The sequence below is a fragment of the Mytilus californianus genome, unplaced genomic scaffold (genome assembly GCF_021869535.1).
Source record: "Mytilus californianus isolate M0D057914Y unplaced genomic scaffold, xbMytCali1.0.p SCAF_5, whole genome shotgun sequence".
Classification (NCBI taxonomy): Eukaryota; Metazoa; Mollusca; class Bivalvia; order Mytilida; family Mytilidae; genus Mytilus; species Mytilus californianus.
In genome coordinates, this window is record NW_026262701.1 from 53965568 (window position 1) to 53982698 (window position 17131).

Consider the following 17131-nt stretch of genomic DNA (forward strand, 5'->3'; position numbering starts at 1 on the left):
TTGTTGTAGAAAATTTTATTCACTACTAGTTCCATTACATAATACAGTATCAAAATGTTTTCTAAATGTAGTATATCATAATCTTTTCCCCAGACCTGATCCACTTGATAACTAGGAAATACAAAATTAAAGCTTGCTAGATGTAGTCCTGTATATGTAATGTTGTTTTCACATGATTTCAAATTCTAGCTGACCATAAAGTAATTCATCTTTCCTGGGTATACAAATTATATGTTCATTTATCAACTGATCACAAAGGAGTATTGACTGCTGATCACTTTAATCTACAGCTTGTTGCTTTGCTGGTTCTGTTGATTCTAGGATATCTGTGTGTGTCTCTGTTCCAGGAATGAGTGCAGGATTCTGTAAATAAATTCAGTAGTAATATTGAGTATAATAACAGGCCAGCATTGATTGATTTAATTGTTTTCATAACACTCAGAGGTAAATATTTTATGCATGTTCAACAGAAGGCAAAAAAAAATAATAAGTTAAAAAAATGCAGAGCACTTCTTCGGTGAAAGTATTATAAAAATTGATTTCTATCATCATGATCATGTATGAAAGAAAATCAATGTATTATACATGTTGTAACTTGGTAAACTTTTCCATTGCATATCAATTCATAGTACTGGTCAGTACTGAAGGTGTAAAGATTGCATTCATTTTTCAGTCGGAACTAAATATTAAATAATGCATTGCATTAAGCATTGGAAGGCAATACTATGAATTGTAGATATATTCCCATGGTGAACAAAGGGAGATAACTCCAATTTCAAATTCTAAAACAAATCATTGATTTTTGAAGAAAAGATACTAGATCTATTCATGCATCATGCATATAGGATGGATAGGATGTATTGAATGTTGTGTTTAATGCTCTATGTTTTTTTTTTATATTAAAAGTAGTGATAAAGTCTTGTGAATTGATAGCTATCAAGCCATCCCCATAAGGGTTTTGGTTACAATCTTTACCCCTAAATGAAATATAATCCTGTTTTTATTATTTTATCCAATAAAGATGGACAGAACAGCCATTATTTGTGATTGACAAATTGATAATTCTACTAACCAACTTTTTACTTCTATTTACCAGCTGTTCATATGTCCAGTAGTGTAACTGTAAAAAAAGCAAAACAATATGGTCACTACAGAGTATGATGCCAACTTTACATTTTAAAACATATCGTGTACATGGAAATTGGTATCATAGGTTTTCAAATACATTTGTACCACCATTATATCTCTGCTGATGGACTATCGGTCCTTGAGTCTACCATCCACCATGTAGCCAGTTCTTAATTCAAATAATACCTTTTGCATGTAAATTTCTGGATGTTTTTACATTTGTAAATAAAGTTATTGTACAAAAATTGTGGTAGCAACTCTATTAAGGAAAGTTGACAGAAAGTCTTAGCAGTTCAATTTAAGCCCTTTTAATTATAATGGGCTCAAATGTATTATATACTTCTTACTTTTGAGGCATTTGTTTCTTTGTATATATATACTTTACATAGTAAAGCGTTTGAAATTCATATAACCAAGGTTTTCAACATTTGATTGGCAGATCTAACTATAAGAATATTAATTTTTTTTCCATAAATGAAAGGAGATGTGGAATATACATCAATGGGACAGCAACCCTATTTTTATGCCCCACTTAGGGGCAGGGCTTCCAAAACGGTCATATATTCCGGACTTGACCGAAACTTTCATAAAAAGACTGGCTGCTCTCAGCCTCAAACGGTCAAATAGAATTGGTGTGCCACATTTTGTTATTCAAGGCATTTTCATGAAACGGTCATTTCAATTTTTAATAACTATCGATCGATAAAAATGTCCGTTTGGGGCTTTGGGCATGTCCGTTTGGGCATTTTAGTTTATAATTGTGGCAATCTATTTCACAAAGATATTTCGGTCATAATTGGGTTTAATAAAACAGAAGCAGCATATTTCAGATACTTTGAAGTGTCTCAGTTAGTCTAATCCTCTGGGTACATAAATGTACGGCTTGGTCTTTAGCTTGTGTACATCAATAAACAGTAGAAAAAACACGTTTTCTTTTATTTAAATAACAACAAGCTGTCAAACAATTATCCCTTCAATAAGTTATATTGAAGCCATAAATCATTCACTGATTACAGGTTTGTTACCTTTGATGAGGTGTCCTTAGCTTATCTTTATCAATAGAATTAATGATGCATAACAATGTACATAAAGGTAATCCGGTAAACGAGGTCAAACATGTAAGCGTGTATGGAACAACATCCTATTTAATTACGCTTTATAGATATTATTTTAAATGAGCATTCAGTTTTAAAAGTATCCTGATATTTAAAAGTTATTCTTCAAATAAGGATATTTATAAATGAATAAGTATGATATATATTATTTTATTTAACACTGTACATCGTGTTAAATACTGGGGTACTCTCAAGGGGAAAATTTACTAAAATATATAGGAAAAACCAATGGACAAATTTCAGTCAATAAATGATTTAACTAAGTTAAATGGTGCCGTGATCACTTCTAAATTATATCAAGAGAACAATGCCTGCTCCGAATTTATTCAGACAATTTCCGATGTTATAGAGAAAGAGGTGATGTCCGACGTAAAGTTAAGTCCCGCCGTGGGAATTATGATCGACTAAGGTGTAGTCTAGGTATTGACGCTTTAGATCAACTTATGAGGATAAGCTTAGTAGGTGTAGATGTTAAAGACTTTGACCCTGTTCCTGCTATCCGCAAATGGCAATCCGTTCGTAACCGCCATGTTTATCAGAACAATGCATTTAGCAAGCTCATGAATGTAAAATCTAAAAAGACTAAATGAACTCTAATCTTGTGCTGTGATCTGTGCTTCTTTTCAATGTGCTCATTGTAATATTTATTGCGTGTGTTTGCCAGCATTGTGCTCTTCTGACATTTTATTGTTGTTATATGCTTACATAAAATATCATGTTGTTATTCATTAAATTATTTATCAACTGAGTATGTTTTTATTTATTCCTTATTTTCTAAATCAGGTTGGGAAATTGTACAAAGAAAAATGTTATCACTGTTCAGTAGATTTTACACGGTTTAAAACAATATCCTTCATCGGGCCTCCTCAATGTTATCTATAAATACCGCATCAGTTGTAAAAGTCACGTGGTCAGGTAATCAATACACAAAAAGAAAAGTATCACGTGTATTGATGATCAAGTTGTACTGCAATTAAAGCCAACATCAACAGTTTCAAATAAGATGGCCTTAATTTACAAAGTGTTAAGTACTCACAGAGAGAAGATAGATTATATAAACAGAAACAAAAACATGAGAACAGTCAGGTACTGAAGCTGATTGATGCAATGATGGTTACTGTATTACGATACACAGAAAAATGACACAATACCGAGGATAATATTTTATTTATTTTTAGAATGAAGAAAACAAAACAGTTATAAATAATTTTATTGCATATAACACTACTAATTATTTAGACACATATATCAATTTATGCATCCTCTCAGTTACATTTAAGTATCCAGCTGATCATTGACCGTCAAAAATATTTCTTTGAAAAATGTCCGGCTGTCGTCAGGAAATTTTGGAAGCCCTGCTTAGGGGCATTATGTTTTTTGGTACGTGCGTTCGTGCATCCGTTCGTCTGTCTGCCCCGCTTCAGGTTAAAGTTTTTGGTTTAAGTTTTTGGTCAAGGTAGTTTTCGATGAAGTTGAAGTCCAATCAACTTGAAACTTAGTACACATGTTCCCTATGATACGATCTTCCTAATTTTAATGCCAAATTAGTTTTTTGACCCCAATTTCAAAGTCCACTGAACTAAGAAAATGATAGTGCGAGTGGGGCATCCGTGTACTATGGGCACATTCTTGTTCAGTATACTTTGATTTGTGGAGGGAAGTCAGTTTTCTCTGTGAGTTGTTTAACAACACAGGTTATATTTATAAATGGGAATTAGAGCGTAAATAAAACAAGTCCAAGGGCAACTGAACACATAATGTCCTATAGAAATAATTATTACAAACACAACAAATATTCCTCAATAGGCAATCTTAGGGTTTGATCTAAATTCTATAAATAGCATTTACCTGAAGCTGTGTAGGCATACCTATGCCTTGAACTCTATACATAGTATTTGATAAACTAGTGTCCAACTTGTGTACCTTTATCAAAATGTAAAAGTTATCATAAAATGTTCAAATTCAAGTTAAAGCATAAAAATGTTTTATAACAAATAATAAAAGAAAAAAAATTAATGCATACATTTATTTTTGCCATTTTGAATAAAACATAATGCAATGATGCCCTAATGGTTAAAGTCCTGTAACTCTAGAACAACAAATCAAATATTTTTTTATATCGGAAGGGAGCTTTCATCAGTCTATCCTGATATTGTATTAAAATTAAGTTATTTACTGACAAAAGGAGGAACCAACTATGGTATACTATAATAAGTTCTGTATACGATGGGCATATAAAGTAATATTCTCATTTCAAATTTCTTGATGGTTTTTTTATACCAAATTTATAGATACTTTTATTTGTCACAATTTTGCAAAAAAAAATCTCACAATATATCATTAATTTAAATTGTTAAAATTAAGTTTTTTTTTACTTTCCCCTCTACCCTATAAATTTCTTTATTTTTAATTTGACTTCACCTTTATGCCAATTTTTTCTTGCTCAAAACCTACATTATTATGTCAGCCTTCCTTCAAAGCAAGTTAACCTATATTATTATGTCAGCCTTCCTTCAAAGCAAGTTAACTCAGAACATTGTAAATTTGTTCCATGTCAACTCATACCACTACAAAGTCATACCTATGCAAAATATATAATTTAATTATTGTTTTTGTCCTAAATTAATTTATGGATTAACCAAAATTAATTACTATAATCTTATTACAGTGTTTTTTAATATTTACATTGCTGTTAATTACCATTCTAATTAACAAATTAAATTTTACATGTATTTTTCATTGTTTTATTGTGTCTACAAATCTTTTTTACCTGTGACTTCATTTAATTTAATCAACTTTTTTTTAATCAAATTATTAATAAAGCATTAAAATAAAACTTACTTTTTTAATTAACTCAATGGTATTTAATAATACATGTTTATTATTTAATTAAGACAACATATCAATTTTTGTACATTTAAATAAGTTGGTATGAGTTTGTCATGGTACTAGTTTATTGTGGTACGACTTTATTTTAGGTGGTACGAACTGACATTGATATGAGTTTACAATGGTACAAGTTAACTATAATTCACTTGCATCATGTGCATAAAAAATTGTGCACTCTCATTATTGATTTTTTTCTGATTAATATGAGTGTGCATATAAACTGACCAACCTATACATCCACAGCTAAATGGATGTGCCACTTTAGCAAGAGTTTTACCACTAGGACTGGAAAATCCAAGGATGACAATATTTTTTCCTCAGTCAATCTTAGGAGTTTATTCTGATTAATATGCATGTGCATAAAGTCATATATTGTCATTAAACTTACTGCTGAAATATCAAATCTATTTAATAATGCTGTTGTAGAAATCATAGGCCCTCGGCTAATATCTATATGCTCTCCGGCTCTGTAAACTGTAACATGATTCAATGACTCAGATTTTGAGGCTATAGATGGTATCTGTTGTAACTTATATTTATTGTCTGTGAACATTTCCTCAGCTTTCTCTATTGTCATATCAAGTCTTTCAAATTTACAATCTTTTTCTTTCAATCTAGAACCTATCTGACTAATACAACGTAACTCTACCTGTAATTATAAATAATCAAAGCACGAAAGCGCTGTAAAGGCAGTTAATTACAGGTTGTGTGTATTTTAAGTCCAGTTATATCATTATCTTGCATAGTACAGTGTTCTTATCAGAGGTGGCTTTCAGTATTTAAGATTTAGAGTTCTCTAATGATATTGAATAAGTTTTATGAATGTCATATTCTGAGCACTACTGTGGATTCATTTATTTTCGTGGGTATCAATTTTCGTGGATTAAGGAAAACTCGCATTTTCGTGGATATTTGATTTCGTGGTTTTGCTTATCTCTGCATACAAAGCCTATAGAAAATTTGTAATTCGTTGAACATTTGAATTCGTGGTTCACTTGTACCAACGAAACCCACGAAAATTGATATCCCACGAATAAAACTGAATCCACAGTATATGAAGGCGATTGTTCTCACTTGTTTATGAACTAGTGCATAATGTCCAGTTTGTACCTTTTTTATCTATGTTTATAGTCAAATTAGTTATCAAAGGTACCAGGATTATAATTTAATACGCCAGACGTGTGTTTCGTCTACATAAGACTCATCAGTGACGTTCAGATCAAAATAGTAACAAAGCCAAACAAGTACAAAGTTGAAGAGCATTGAGGACCCAAAATTCCAAAAAGTTGTGCCAAATACGGCTAAGGAAATCTATTCCTTGGATAAGAAAATCCTTAGTTTTTTCATTGGCAATCATAACACATCTCCTTATTTATATAATGATCTATATTCAACGACCTCAGGTACAAAAAAAATGTATGTAACTAAACTATGATGGGAAACCTTTGACTTCTTTCTTTATATAAACTTTTGATTTGGTACCATAGAACTATGTAGAGTAAATGTACATTGCAACATGTCAACTCTTTCAACTCCAAGCAAAATTATATTTCCAAGCATAAAGTAATTTATGAATGAAATAAAATGCTCCGCTGGGGCGCAGCTTGATACGACCGCAGAGGTCGAACCCTGAACAGTTGGGGCAAGTATGAACACAACATTCAAGCTTGATTCAGCACTGAATTTGGATTGTAATTAAATATTTGACACAGCATAGGTTTCTGACACAGAATGAAAGTGGTCTAAGATACTTAAAAAAATTTAATTTACCTATTCAAACCATATCATTATTATTTGCTTTTATATATAAATCAGAAATAACCAATTTAAAATGGAAAATTTTAAAGAAAAAAAAGGAAAAAGAATCCCCCCCCAAATTTTTTGAACCCCCTTATGATTCATCACCCCAAAACTCAATCCCAGCCTTCCCTTTGTGGTATGGTACCTTGCAGTACAATTTCAGAGAGATCCATACACTTGAACACATGTTATTGTCTGGAAACTAGAAAAATGCTTGTTTTTTGGCCCCTTTTTGGTCCCAAATTCCTAAACGTTTAGGGCAATTACCCCCAAACTCAAACCCAGCTTTCCCTTTGTGATATGGAACCTTGTAGTACAATTTCATAAAGATCCATACACTTACACACAAGTTATTGCCATGAAACTAGAAAAATGCTTGTTTTTTGCCCCTTTTTGGCCCCCAATTCCTAAAATTTGGAGGCAATTACCCCCAAAATCAATCCCAGCATTCCCTTTGTGATATGGAACCATGTGATACAATGTCAGAGAGATCCATAGACTTACACACAAGTTATTGTCATGAAACTAGAAAAATGCTTGTTTTTTGCCCCTTTTTTGCCCCTAATTCCTAAAATTTTGAGGCAATTACCTCCAAAATCAATCCCAGCATTCCCTTTGTGGTATGGTACCTTGCAGTACAATTTCAGAGAGATCCATACACTTGAACACAAGTTATTGTCTGGAAACTAGAAAAATGCTTATTTTTGGCCCCTTATTCCTAAACTTTTTGGGCAATTACCCCCAAACTCAATTCCAGCTTTCCCTTTGTGATATGGAACCTTGTAGTATAATTTCATAAAGATCCATACACTTACACACAAGCTATTGCCATGAAACTAGAAAAATGCTTGTTTTTTGCCCCCTAATTCCTAAAATTTGGAGGCAATTACCCCCAAATTCAATCCCAGCATTCCCTTTGTGATATGGAACCTTGTGATACAATGTCAGAGAGATCCATAGACTTGCACACTCGTTATTGTCATGAAACTAGAAAAATGCTTGTTTTTTGCCCCTTTTTGGCCCCTCATTCCTAAAATTTGGAGGCAATTACCCCCAAAAATCAATCCCAGCATTCCCTTTGTGATATGGAACCTTGTGAGATCCATACACTTACACACAAGTTATGTCTGGAAGTTACAAAAATGCTTATTTTTGGCCCCTAATTCCTTAACTGTTGGTACCATAACCCCCAAAATCAATCCCCTTTCCTTTTGTGGTATTGAACCTTATTTTAAAATTTCATTGAGATCCATTCACTTAAACTAAAGTTAGAGTGCGAAAACTAATATGTCTTCGGATGACAACGCCGGACGACGACGACAACGTCATACCAATATACGACCACAAAATTTTTTTGCAGTCGTATAAAAAGGAGTTCTTAATTAAGAAATAAACTCAGATTCGCTGAGCGCAGCTGGATACACCCGCAGAGGTACTACCCTGAACAGCTGGGGCAAAAATGGACACAATATTCAAGCTTTATACAGGTCTGAATTTGGATTGTAATTAAATATTTGACATATTATAGTTTCTGAATAAATGTAGTCAATGAACTTGAAATCGGTTATATGAATTGAATTTATATTCAATTAAAGATTTCTTGCTGTTGTGCAATACACTGTGCTGTTGTGCAATACTTAATAAATCTGTTGCCAGACTATAAACAAATAAAGTTCAATTTCTTCTCAATGTCATATTTGAAATTTATGAAAATCAATAGGGAGATTACATCAATAGCTACAAAATGTATAAATAATTCACCAAAGTTTCATGTGAACTGCTTAAAGCATTTTTAAGTTGTTGTCCAAAAACTGGAAAATCCCCCCTTTTTTAATGAATAAAACCCCATAACTCAGAAATGTAAAATCTAAAATTTATAAAATTCTAAAGGGAGCTTACGGATTGATAATTTAGTCTTAGATGCAAGATTTTTTTATCAGTTGTTAGTGGCTTTGAACTAGCTGTCAGTAACTGCGAGTACTCTCAGATTTGTACTTAGTGTCTTTTTGTTGTTTGGATGTACAACTACCCGACCACGTCCACTTGTATTTGTATTTATCCATCTGATGAGTTTAGCCTCTTTCAACTGATTTTTATAGTTCTTTCTTATATTGTACTGTTACACCACTGTCCCAGGTTAGGGGGAGGGTTGGGATCCCGCTAACATGTTTAAGCCCGCCACATTCTGTATGTACATGAATGTGTCTGTCCCAAGTCAGGAGCCTATAAAAGTGTAATTCAGTGGTTGTCGTTTGTTTATGTGTTGCATATTTGTTATATTTGTTCATTTTTTTACATAAAATAGGCCGTTAGTTTTCTTGTTTGAATTGATTTACATTGTCATTTCTGGGCCTTTTATAGCTGACTGTGCGGTATGGGCTTTGCTCATTGTTGAAGGCCGTACTGTGACCTATAGCTGTTAATTTCTGTGTCATTTGGTCTCTTGTGCATGTGTGGAGAGTTGTCTCATTGGCAATCATACCACATCTTCTTTTTTATATTTACATCAACAGATATAAAAAATTCACCAAAGTCAAGGTGAGACAACAAAACTTAGTTGTAAGATCTCTGAAATTTTTTACAGGGTACGAGTTTTTCTCATTGTTGGAGATTGTACGGTGACAGTAACACCTGTAACTGCTTAAACCCATTTCTTATGCACTTTAGTTTGATAAACTCACTGAATATCATACCACATCTCCTTATTTTTATATGCATTACAATTTACATGTGCATGTAATTGTAAATATATATATATCAGAACAAAATTCATTGCGTCACTTTTATTTATGCATCCTTTGGCACAATACAAGTTCTAAAATTACACAACATAAAACAACTAAATGTTATTTCAGATGAAAGTTTTGTTTCAGTTCCATTCATAGGATTTATTAGAATTTTGTATGTTTTGCCAAGTCCAATAATTCGCTCTATGTGACATAGAGACATAGTTGACTAAACCACCAGGTGTCAAATATTCAAGAATTTTCAGTGTTTCTGTTTTTATTTGATGAAAAGGTTGCCTGAGCTCTAGGAGCTTTAGGTTTTATCACGGGATATTCTGTGCCGTCAATAATAATCCAAGTTGTAGGAAACTTTAATTTAAAGTTGGATGGTGAAAAATACCTGACTAAACCACTAGATGGCCAAGTGTTAGCCTCACACCACTGTTTAGACATAAAAACAATCCATGTATACACAATATTCTTAACACTAGATTCAATCTAGAATCTAGACAGTTCAAAGTTGGTTGTATGATGCCTCAATTTCATCAAAGTCATAAAAAAACTGATTTTCAACTGACACCCTATCAATTTGAAAATATATGTATCTCAAACAATGTGCTGCTGGACCAAGTGTGGTCAAAACAAATAAAAATTTAGTATACAACTCTAAACCGGTATAAAAATGCATGGCTGTGACACATGTCTTCATTTCAAAATTCTCTGCTGAAAACATAGGCATTGATGGTGTTTGCGTAATTCCATCTGTAAAGCTCAACATTAGCTCGGCAGTTGGTGGTGGACAGTCATAAATCCTTTCTGCAGTATGAATGACTTCTTCAGGAAAACCAACTTTACAATCAAAACTTTCCTTTAGATTTCTACTACAATATTCATCAAGTTTAGTTCTTTTGTTTTCACAGGAAACTGCCCTGATTTTTCTTTTTGCGGACGATTCAGTCTCTTGCTTGGTCCAGGAAAATAGGCTGGGAATTGCAGTAGACTTAAGTCTCTGTATGGTGGGTTTGCGCCCTGAAAAAGGTTATAAAACATTAGATTTTTTATAATTAAATGAACTTCCATTAGCAATGTATACTTTGTACTACCTGGCGAAATATTAACTAGATTTATTCATTAGAATCTGGATAAAACTATGTTTGCCTGATTCAATGTATGTTATGTAAATCCAAAGGACAAACAATGAGAGACTTATGCAACAAACGTACATTGTTTATACCTAAATAACTATAATATAGATGAGAGCATGTCATTGTTTTGTTCCTGTTAACATTGTCATTGATATTTTTCAAGAAAGTCTATGAGGCATAGCTTATGCATTCCTGTCATTACTACATTAGCATAATTACTGCTAAAATAATTCTCAGTATGATATACCTCTTGTAAGAAATCATTATAATTGTAGCAATCACCAAAAAATCTCAAACAGATCACATTGAATCGTAATCCAAAAAATTATGACGTCTTGAATTACCCACCCCCTTTTATTCTAAAACGATAATTGCGGTTGTAAACAGACTTTGGTTTATTCGCATGGAGATTACATATATAACTATATATTTCACAAAGAAAATAGAGTTTTACCATGAATAGTTTCCTGCACGTAGTCTTTTTCAGTAAAACGTGCCTTGCAAACAACAGCTGATTGAGATGGACTCCACGATATCATCGTGTTCTCGTCCAATCTGCGTATGGGCCATGGCGTTGATCCAACTTTTCCTTCTTTTTAAGTCATTTGGAAATGCATGTCCTCCTCTTAAATGACATCCAGGTACACAACAACAAGTACTTGGCATCGTTAATTAAAAATATAACTGAAATAGGTGCACAGTGCAGAAACCGGAAGAAGAGGAACAGGATCCGCTACCACGGCGCCACCTATTCAGGAACGATAATTTGCTACTTTAAAACTGCGAAAATAACGTTAGACGGGTTCACGTGCATAAACAGAAATGCGCTTTAAATTGTATAATATAATTCATGTTCAGTCGACCTTTAATTATTATATCAACGACTGAAATGAGTTATAAACATCTAGATTGCAGATAACACTCGAAATTAACCCGAGCTCTTTCCACACGGAATTCAAATAATTCTAGTTTGTCAATCGGTTGACTGCTTATAATGCAAAATACTAATATATCAAAAGTTTTTAAAACTAACAAAACACAATGATCGTTTCTCTATTTCCCAATGTAAATGAAATGAAACAAAAAACATTTTATATCGCAATAAGAAGAGGAGAGAATTCAACATTTCCGGATCTACTTGGAGTCTAATGAACCCCCACGTAGATAAGTTGGATATCGCGGAAGGAAGGATTAACCCGGCAACTAGAAAGGCATTAAAGCACTGCCTTTAAAAAAAACCAATACATGTACATGCACGATGTTTACTAGCATGTCAGATGAAAGATTTTTCATGAACAACACTAAAATATTCCTTTAAATTTGGTAATATAAAAACGTTTTATTTTGATATTAAAGTTCAATTTTAATTTTTCAAACAACCAAGGGACAACATGGGGTTCTAATAGCTGAAAGTTCCACAATAAAGAAACTATTTTTATCAACTAAAAGGTGCTCTAACATGTATAAAAACTATGAGAATTCTAGTTATTGAAACAGCTTAATGGAAGTTCTACAAATCAGAATTTTAAACATTTACTTAGTAACTAGTTGGATATAGAACATCTGTTTTGTAACTTTTCTCAAATTGGCACCAATGTTTAATATCAAAATATCCAAATCTCAATGCAAAGATTGATAACAAAAATTTCAAAATAATCCACTAGCAGAAATGTTCTATTTTAAAAATGTTAAAGGCAAAAAAACAAATTAACTGTCATTAGGTTTTCTTATTTTCTTGTATTTTCTATCTATTTTTCAAATTTACTTGAGCAAAACTTTTGATGAAACGTTTTACAAATTGACCAAATATCTCAGATTAAATTTGAAATAAAATATACCTACCAAAATTTTTCAGTTTCTTTTCTCTAAATGTAGGTTGATTAATTGTTGGTGTTTTAACGCCACTTTTAAGCACCCCTTTTGGGCTATTTCGTGGCGGCCAGTTTTTATTGGTGGAGGAAGCCGGAGTGCCCGGAGAAAACCACCGACCTTCGATAGGAAAACTGACAATCCTAGTCAATTAAGATTGGAGTCGAGTGCACCTGCACGAGCGGGGTTCGATCTCACAACCTCAGTGTTGACTTGCTAGTGATTACAGTAGTAACTACTTAAACCACTCGGCCACCGAGGCCCCTCAATGTAGGTTAAATACTTACTGATGAAGGTGACCAATCTGACATATCTAAATCTACATCATATACAAAACTGCCACTACGTACTGAAAAAGAAAAATAGGGTTATAAGCTTCATAACTTTTAATATCTCTTTTATCAGTTAGGTACAAGTCTAAATATCTGATTGATTTTGCATCGGATTTGACATGTTTGAATAACAAAAATGTGTTTTATAAAAAAAAAAAAAAAAAAAAATCAGCGACATCGATAGCCCAATCCAAACATATGACATGCTCAGGTGGCTTACCTTTAGAATAATCTATTTGATAATGCAATAGTCATTATAGAACTCAATTAGTGTAACAAATTTCATCAGGTTTGCTCTTTTCGTTATTAGGGCTGATCAATAAAAACATATTGGCACTTTGGGTGTGTGTGAAATATTTTACCCCCAAGTATAAAACAGTTAATAACTTTCCTTCCAAGCTACAGAGAAAGATTTGTTTAGCTGCAAGCAAACATATACTTCTTATGTTAATTTCATAAACTGACTGATTTTTAAACTTATCAAGAGCACAGATTTTAAAATTTGACTAAACCATTGTGTAATAAAATAAACTATATGAACGTTTCATACCATCAGGTTTAGGAAAACTGCAAAGCTGAATATAGAATTCCTCTTTAAATGCAGTTTCTAATACCCCTCCAAGGATGAAAGAACAGGATCTCCAAAAAGCCTACAAAATAAAAGAAAAGGTATAACAAATAAAGTACTGCATTAGTGAATGATAAAATATTTAGTATAAATGACACAGATATTAATCCCATAAAAAGATCCAACTGACTAATATAATTTTTACCTGCGTCAATAACAACGGAAGCAGATATTTTAACTGCTTGACTCCATCTTTCCATCAGATCTTTGGTAGAAAACTTTCTCAAAGTTTTCTTGGCTTCTATGGAAGGGATTGATTTTGTTGGTATATTTGGTCTCAGGCTTGATAATTATGATAATGATGAGTTGTACTTTAAAAGAAATTTTTACATCTACCATGCAGCCACTTCCTATTTGCCAATAGTTTGAATTTTAAAAGACCCATTGTACAAGGAATATTTTTGTCAAAGATTTCTATGCTTCAATGAAAGGGAATGATCAGTTATGCTTATACATGCCACCTCAATCAAGTGCATGCAGTGACGCAGGTCCAAACCTTGTATTAGTCTTGTTTTAACTGAACTTGAAGTAGAACAACTTTTTTTGTTTTTCATTTGCGTAAACCTATCACAAGAGTTGTATAAAAAATGGCAATATAAAGGTAACGTATGCAAGATTTTGTGAAAAAATATTTGACCTTTTACTATGTTTTATATGGAATGCATGATTACAGATTTCTTTCTCAGCTTTAAGCCTTGTGAAGTAGCTTGATTTACAGCTTTCAAAGAATTCTCAAACCAGTACTAGGCACCATCTTCAACTTGAAGTCAGGTGATAATTTTTGCTCAATGACTTTGACTTATAACCCTATTTTAGTGGTCTTAGTAGTTAAACTACTGTATCACTAGCCTGGCAACACTGAGATTGTGAGTTCGAACCCTGCATGTGGCAGGTGTGTTCAACTCTAATCTTAATTGACTACAATCATCAGTTTTCCTGCCTGAGGTCATAGTTCTCTCCAGAGACCCTAGCTTCCTCCACCAATAAAAACTCAACGCCATGAAAAAGCCAAAAGTGTTGAAAGTGGCTTTTTTAAAAAACCTATCATTCATTCATTCATTCCTGGTAATGGAAAATTTGATCTTATTTTTAATAATTTACTAACCTTATTAACCATTCTCGGATCTTCGTCCCTAAAATGTAAGAAAGATAGCTGACAGTCTTCCATTAATGGTCGATGCATATCCCATAGTTTTCCATTCACTAACGCTAACACTGCTTGGTTTCCAATGTGTTCTGTCATATCTGGAAACATAAACAAAACAATTTTTAACTTGAAAATTTGTGACATTTTTGAGTGTGGATTGGCATGGATAGCAGTAGACGCTTATCCTGTCAATGTACCCAATCTTGCTACTTTTGGATTTCATGCAATTCCCTCAGTTTTTGTTTGTTACCATGATTTGTCTCTTCTTTGAACATTGGTAAACTATTGTAACCTTTATTTGTTCTACAATTTGTTCATTTGTTCTCAAGTGATCAAAATAATAGCACTTCAATTTTTTGCCAATTACAATTATCATGATTATTAAATAAATGTACATTTTAAATTGAAAATTTCCCTCCCCTGTCATTTTCCTTCATGGTTATTTGGTGAAGATTTTGTCTTGAATGCCAGGTTTAAAGTTTTTGATTCCAAGCTTTGTCAAAGCAGAGACTTCAAACTTGGCTATAAGGTGCTTTTATTGAAAAGTGCACGTTATTTAGAAGTGTGAGCAAAGACAGAATCGCTAATGTATTAGAATAATATTTCAGGTTGATGTGACACATCTTAAGATGACGGCTGAAGTCTGGATTGTTTTATCATTATTTGCAAAAACGATCCATTAAAAATGTTCACAATAGCCTTTTTTTTCAAAATAAGAGATAACTCAAGCCGACATGGATGGACTACTCACTGTTGACAAAAAAAAATTGACACAAAAATATGGAGTATCATATAGCATGTATAGTAAGCATGCTAAATAGAAATTTATATATCTGTGGTTTTTATCATTATCAGTATTGACAAATTTATCTTTTTAACAAAGACAAGCTTGAATTATCTCCCCATGACCATTTGTTTTCATAACTTATAATTTCGTGCACTCTTGGTAACCATGGTAACTGAACAATAAATTTTAATTGGTAAAAATTTTTTTTTTTTTTTTTTAACAAATTGTATGTGAACATAATATTCTAACCATGTTAACTGTTTTGTCAGGTTGATTTCAATTCCATAATATTAATTGCTATTTTCACATGTTAAACATTATATAATTAACTGTCATGACTGTAGAAACAAGGTTAAGACAAAATGTACTTATGTAATTTTTAAATAAGTATTCCTTTTCTAATATTTTTTAAGATCATTGCTTTGTAAGAATACTTATAGTAAAATATACATGTAAGCATGGAAATTAATCAAATAAATACTCACGCATAGCACAGTTATATGGAGTAGATATGCCTTTGTTCATAATTAGTGTACATGATTCAGGCAAGCCAGTATATTGCACTTCCACTTTTTCAATTCGTTCATATAATGATAATTGTCTCTGTTTTTCTGCTTCAAATAAATCATTTCTTTTTCTTCTGACTTCAGCATTTGATAGCTTTCTTGAAGAAAAAAATCCTGTTTGAAAAATAAAATAAGTTCTTTATTTGATTTCATTGACCATGTTTTGACTGGAAATATTGCAGATTCATTTATATTTCAGGGGTTAAAAAATCCACTAGCCCGACGCCCGGGACTAGACTTTTACACTTCGGGCAATTAAAACTTGTAACCGAATATGCCCGACGGACTAGTAACAAACAATTCTTGGCATTTCCAAAATTGTATGTGGAAAATCCCCTCATCACTATTCTATCTTAGCCAATCAGATTCAATTACGTACGTCATCCGGGATTCCAAGAATTTGAACCGATTTTGTACATGTTTTAAAAATAGAACAACTAACTCTGGGTGGACCGGTATCATGTATTGATCGCAATTCACGTACTTTCAATATCAATTTCTCAGTACAGGGGGTATTGTATATTGCTTATGCCGAGATTTTCAATTAATGGTACTTGGGTGTATGATGTAATGATCGATATTGACCTGTCTTGTCGGACAGCTGTTAATTTGAGCTTGAAACCATGCACAAATTATTTCTAAACATTTTAGTACGGCCACCACAGGAACTTTGTCAGTTTCAAAACGAAAAACGGTAGATGAAGGGGGTAATGAGGCTGAAAATTTATCCCAAAAAATGCCAAATACGACCAGGAAAAGCGGAAAAAAACATTTATAGTGTCATGGACAGAAAGATTCCCCATGGGCAAGGTCGACTGTTACTGATGATAAACAAGAGATGATGTTTTGTGAATATTGCCGTTATTTTCCCGATCACGCTGATAAAAGTCTGCTTTGTATGTGGGAACAACAAATATACGAATTGAACCACTGGTTTAACATGACAATATCAATGAACATGTTTTCTGTGCCTGAAAATATTTAACAACCCATAGTACA

The 17131-nt window shown here is 32.7% G+C and overlaps 2 protein-coding genes across 2 annotated transcripts in view; both read right to left on the bottom strand.

The window, feature by feature from the left end:
• Positions 1-17131, bottom strand: part of LOC127702045 (39S ribosomal protein L39, mitochondrial-like) — a 22019-nt gene continuing 4888 nt past the window's right edge. Inside the window, exons 3-10 of the mRNA XM_052206046.1 lie at positions 16052-16246; positions 14738-14877; positions 13555-13654; positions 12960-13021; positions 5521-5781; positions 4092-4166; positions 1073-1120; positions 1-363 (exon numbers count right to left, since the gene is read on the bottom strand). Coding sequence (XP_052062006.1) covers positions 280-363; positions 1073-1120; positions 4092-4166; positions 5521-5781; positions 12960-13021; positions 13555-13654; positions 14738-14877; positions 16052-16246 — 965 coding nt within the window. The 3' untranslated portion in view covers positions 1-279. The remainder of the gene's footprint in view (positions 364-1072; positions 1121-4091; positions 4167-5520; positions 5782-12959; positions 13022-13554; positions 13655-14737; positions 14878-16051; positions 16247-17131) is intronic.
• On the bottom strand, positions 9703-11591 carry LOC127702631 (uncharacterized). Its single transcript, XM_052206911.1, has 2 exons — positions 11258-11591; positions 9703-10687 (listed from the first exon to the last, which is right to left on the bottom strand). The coding sequence occupies exons 1-2, from the start codon at positions 11340-11342 to the stop codon at positions 10173-10175; spliced, it is 600 nt and encodes a 199-aa protein (XP_052062871.1). The 5' UTR covers positions 11343-11591; the 3' UTR covers positions 9703-10172.